The 4,294-nt window shown below is 45.2% G+C and overlaps 1 protein-coding gene across 1 annotated transcript; it reads right to left on the bottom strand.

Annotated features, from left to right (window-relative positions):
- Positions 1-1,087: 1,087 nt before the first annotated feature.
- On the bottom strand, positions 1,088-3,254 carry LOC131503856 (heat shock cognate 71 kDa protein-like). The gene has a single exon (XM_058715578.1). It carries the CDS (start codon positions 3,182-3,184, stop codon positions 1,244-1,246), a length of 1,941 nt encoding a protein of 646 aa, XP_058571561.1. The 5' UTR covers positions 3,185-3,254; the 3' UTR covers positions 1,088-1,243.
- Between the last annotated feature and the right edge of the window lie 1,040 nt (positions 3,255-4,294).

Below are 4,294 nucleotides of genomic sequence, written 5' to 3'. Positions count from 1 at the left end.
TATCTACTTAGCGGTTTATCCCCTGCATCTGAGTCTGAAGCCTGTGAGGACAGAAGGTGTATCTTAATTCACCCTTTTATCCTCCTCACCCGCCACGATGGCTCACATATAGCACAAGCTCAAAACTCTGTTCGAACAAAGATTCACCACTGTGTTCTCATCGAATGCCAAGCACCCCCCAAAACGCACAAGAAGCAAAAAGACAGCATGGCAGCTAAGAAGACTAGTGTAAACCCAAAACAAATGCAGAAAAAACTCACGGTGAATGAATGCATGGTACAAGCATCAAGCAGAGATGCCAAATGAATCAAAGTTGTGCCAGGAGTAGACTGAATCAGGGCAGGCTGCAGAGAGGCACCCAGCAGTCCTCGGCAAAGGTGCAGTTACGTCTTTTACTGACCCTGAACACCCTTTGTGAAATGGACTTTCTCTTACCCGCCAGCCTAGGCTATCTGCTACGAGCTGCCTTCCAGGGAAATTCTAGGCTGAGGGGGAAAAAAAAAAAAAAGGAAATCATTATCAATCGATCAGTTGTCACGGAGACGTGACTCGTAGAAGGCGATAGTCATTGGAGTATGAAGAATGATATCAAGCGTTGTAAGAGAGGAAGAAAAACAGCCGTTGACATTGGTGTTACTTAGCTAAGTCTTCTGAAGAAGAAATGAGTTCAGGGGTCTTAGGAACCAAACCCCCCATCCTTACCATGGGTACAATAATAGTCAGCCAGCTACCTGATCATCAGTATAACATGCCTAGCTAGTGTCTAACACCCAATAAACAGTAGCTAGGACCAACTAGTCCGTTACTTTCCCATAAGCTCCTTTTGTTTCCGGTAGCTGAAATCCCCTAGAAAATATCTGTTGGATTTGGGTGTGAGGAGACAAGTAAAAATTGTTCCTCCAGTGGAGTCTCCCCTGGTGGATTTGTTTTCTCTGAAGTGCCTTTTTAATTTAATCCCTGATATTATTCCAGTGTATCCATTATAGCAAATACTCTTTTTTTTTTTTTGCCAATTTTAAATACAGTTTTATTTAAGACATTGCATTTTCCACTTAACAATACAGTGCTTATAAAGTGCAATGTTGTATTTCCTTTCCTTGTGCACGTATTCCATATTCAAGTATCAAGAATGCCCAGTTTTATTAACTATAGCAGCTCAACTTCACTGCCATGGAATTTGCTACAAATTTGGGTCCTTCAAATGTTTTGTGTGGAACAATGCTAGACCTATGCTCAGGTTGGCTTAATCAACCTCTTCAATGGTGGGCCCAGAGGAGGCACCACCAGAGGGGGGAGCTCCACCACCAGGGAAGCCTCCAGGCATTCCTCCAGGCATGCCTCCTGCACTCTGGTACAGCTTCGTAATGATGGGATTGCAGACCTTCTCCAGCTCTTTCTGCTGATGTTCGAATTCTTCTTTTTCTGCAGTCTGGTTCTTATCCAGCCAGTTGATGATCTCATTACACTTGTCCAGAATCTTCTGTTTGTCCTCATCGTTGATTTTACCCTGAAGCTTTTCATCTTCGACAGTTGCTTTCATGTTGAATGCGTAAGATTCAAGGGAATTCTTGGAGGACACCTTGTCTCGCTGCTTCTCATCTTCAGCTTTGTACTTCTCAGCTTCCTGGACCATGCGCTCAATGTCTTCCTTGCTCAAGCGACCTTTGTCGTTTGTGATGGTGATCTTATTCTCTTTTCCTGTGCTCTTATCCACAGCAGAGACATTGAGAATGCCATTAGCATCAATATCAAAGGTGACCTCGATCTGAGGAACGCCACGGGGGGCAGGAGGTATGCCTGTGAGTTCAAACTTGCCCAGTAGGTTGTTATCCTTGGTCATGGCACGCTCACCTTCATAAACCTGAATGAGCACACCAGGCTGGTTGTCAGAGTAGGTAGTGAAGGTTTGGGTCTGTTTGGTAGGAATGGTAGTATTGCGCTTGATGAGAACAGTCATGACTCCGCCAGCGGTTTCAATGACGAGAGAAAGGGGAGTGACATCCAACAGCAGCAAATCTTGAACATTTTCAGATTTGTCTCCAGAAAGGATGGCTGCCTGCACAGCTGCACCGTAAGCGACAGCCTCATCAGGGTTGATACTCTTATTCAGTTCCTTCCCATTGAAAAAGTCTTGTAGAAGTTTCTGAATCTTGGGGATATGCGTAGAGCCGCCCACCAAGACAATATCGTGGATCTGAGACTTGTCTAGCTTGGCATCCCGAAGGGCTTTCTCTACAGGGTCCAGCGTGCCACGGAACAGGTCAGCGTTTAATTCTTCAAACCGGGCACGGGTAATAGAGGTATAGAAGTCGATTCCTTCATATAGAGAATCAATCTCAATACTGGCCTGGGTGCTGGAAGAAAGCGTACGCTTGGCGCGCTCGCAAGCAGTACGGAGGCGACGGACCGCCCTCTTGTTCTCACTGATGTCCTTCTTGTGTTTGCGCTTGAACTCCGCAATAAAATGGTTTACCATTTGGTTGTCAAAGTCTTCTCCACCTAAGTGGGTGTCTCCAGCAGTAGATTTGACCTCAAAGATCCCGTCTTCGATAGTGAGGATTGACACATCAAAAGTGCCACCTCCCAAGTCAAAGATCAGCACATTCCTCTCGGCTCCAACCTTTTTGTCTAAGCCATAAGCGATAGCAGCAGCTGTTGGCTCATTGATGATTCGAAGTACATTAAGACCGGCAATAGTTCCAGCATCTTTGGTAGCCTGACGCTGAGAATCGTTAAAATAGGCAGGTACTGTGACTACAGCATTAGTAACAGTCTTCCCAAGGTAAGCCTCTGCGATTTCCTTCATCTTTGTCAAAACCATAGAAGATACTTCCTCTGGATAGAAACTTTTGGTCTCTCCCTTGTATTCTACTTGGACCTTGGGCCTGCCGGCATCATTCACCACCATGAAGGGCCAATGCTTCATATCAGATTGGACAACAGCGTCGTCGAATCTACGTCCAATCAGGCGTTTGGCATCAAAAACTGTGTTGGTGGGGTTCATTGCAACTTGATTCTTTGCAGCATCACCGATCAATCGTTTGGTGTCAGTAAAGGCGACATAACTTGGGGTGGTTCGGTTTCCCTGATCGTTGGCAATTATTTCCACTTTCCCGTGCTGGAAAACACCCACACAGGAGTAGGTGGTGCCAAGATCAATGCCAACTGCAGGTCCCTTAGACATAGTTGCTTCAGGATGGGCCCGGCCCCGCTTGCCAAAGAAACAGCTACCTGAACAGCTAACGCCGCGTTGAATGAGCTATAGCAAATACTCTTAAGAAGAAAGGCTGAATTCAGAAATAAATTGCACTCACAGATCATGCCTTAGAATGAGCATCATTAGTGTTTAACTGGCAAAACAAGATAGAGAAGATAGATCATCCCATTGAAAAAAAAGCCAAATCGGATTTTGAAGAGACGTTGACTTGCCCCCTTTTTCTTTCTTTTCCGGGAAAAGAGAAAGCAAAAATTAAATGGTTATGCATAGGATTTTTGTGCTTTGCGGCAACTCAAGAGAGCCTCATCGCTCCTGAGCTGGTCAGCTCTGTGGTCCCTTTTATCCGTTGCTGACAGTGGCCCAAGGAGAAAGCCTGGGATGAAAACAAACCCTCTTATTTGCATCAACTAATGTTAATATTTGTCTGCAGCCCCCCTCTCTACTTGGAACTGAAAAACAGCTCCCTATTTTCTTCAGACTAGAATCTTATTATTTATAAATTATTTATCTGTTCTTCACTTTACTCTGAAATCCAGCACTGCCAAGCTATTCTAGATGATCAAGGGATTCCGATAAAAGGACAGAGCAACATCCAAAAATAGAAGCTAAATCCATTTATCCTTGTTCCACGTGGCAAAGGAATTATGCTAGATGGTATGATTTGTACCTGCGCACACGGCAAAATGGTGACGGGAACAAAACAAGAGTTCAGGTGCTCCGAGACTCCCTTTCTATGACCCCCACGATGTACCTCTATCCCTCCCTCTAGTTTCCACAGCCCCTGTGAGCTCTTCCGTGCTATCCAGGTAGACACATGTCACAGAAAGCCAAAGCTTCAGTTAAGGCTCCTGAGTTCCCTCATCCTATCCATGATTAAGATCAGGACAAAAATCACAAGAAAAGTCAGAAACAGAAGGCAGGCTGGCCCATAAAGGGGCATGGAGGGAAAAGACCAGGGCAAAACAAAAGCAGGGGGATCCTGAAATTTCCCAACCGGCGTGCAATGACTTTCTTTTATTGATCACCCAATGCAAGATCTGGGCTGGACAAGTAGGCATGGTTACAGGGCTTAAGTTT

Source organism: Neofelis nebulosa, chromosome 2 (genome assembly GCF_028018385.1).
Source record: "Neofelis nebulosa isolate mNeoNeb1 chromosome 2, mNeoNeb1.pri, whole genome shotgun sequence".
Taxonomy (NCBI): domain Eukaryota; kingdom Metazoa; phylum Chordata; class Mammalia; order Carnivora; family Felidae; genus Neofelis; species Neofelis nebulosa.
The sequence above is the reverse complement of the archived record's forward strand: the minus strand, read 5'-3'. Positions and strand labels throughout refer to the sequence as shown.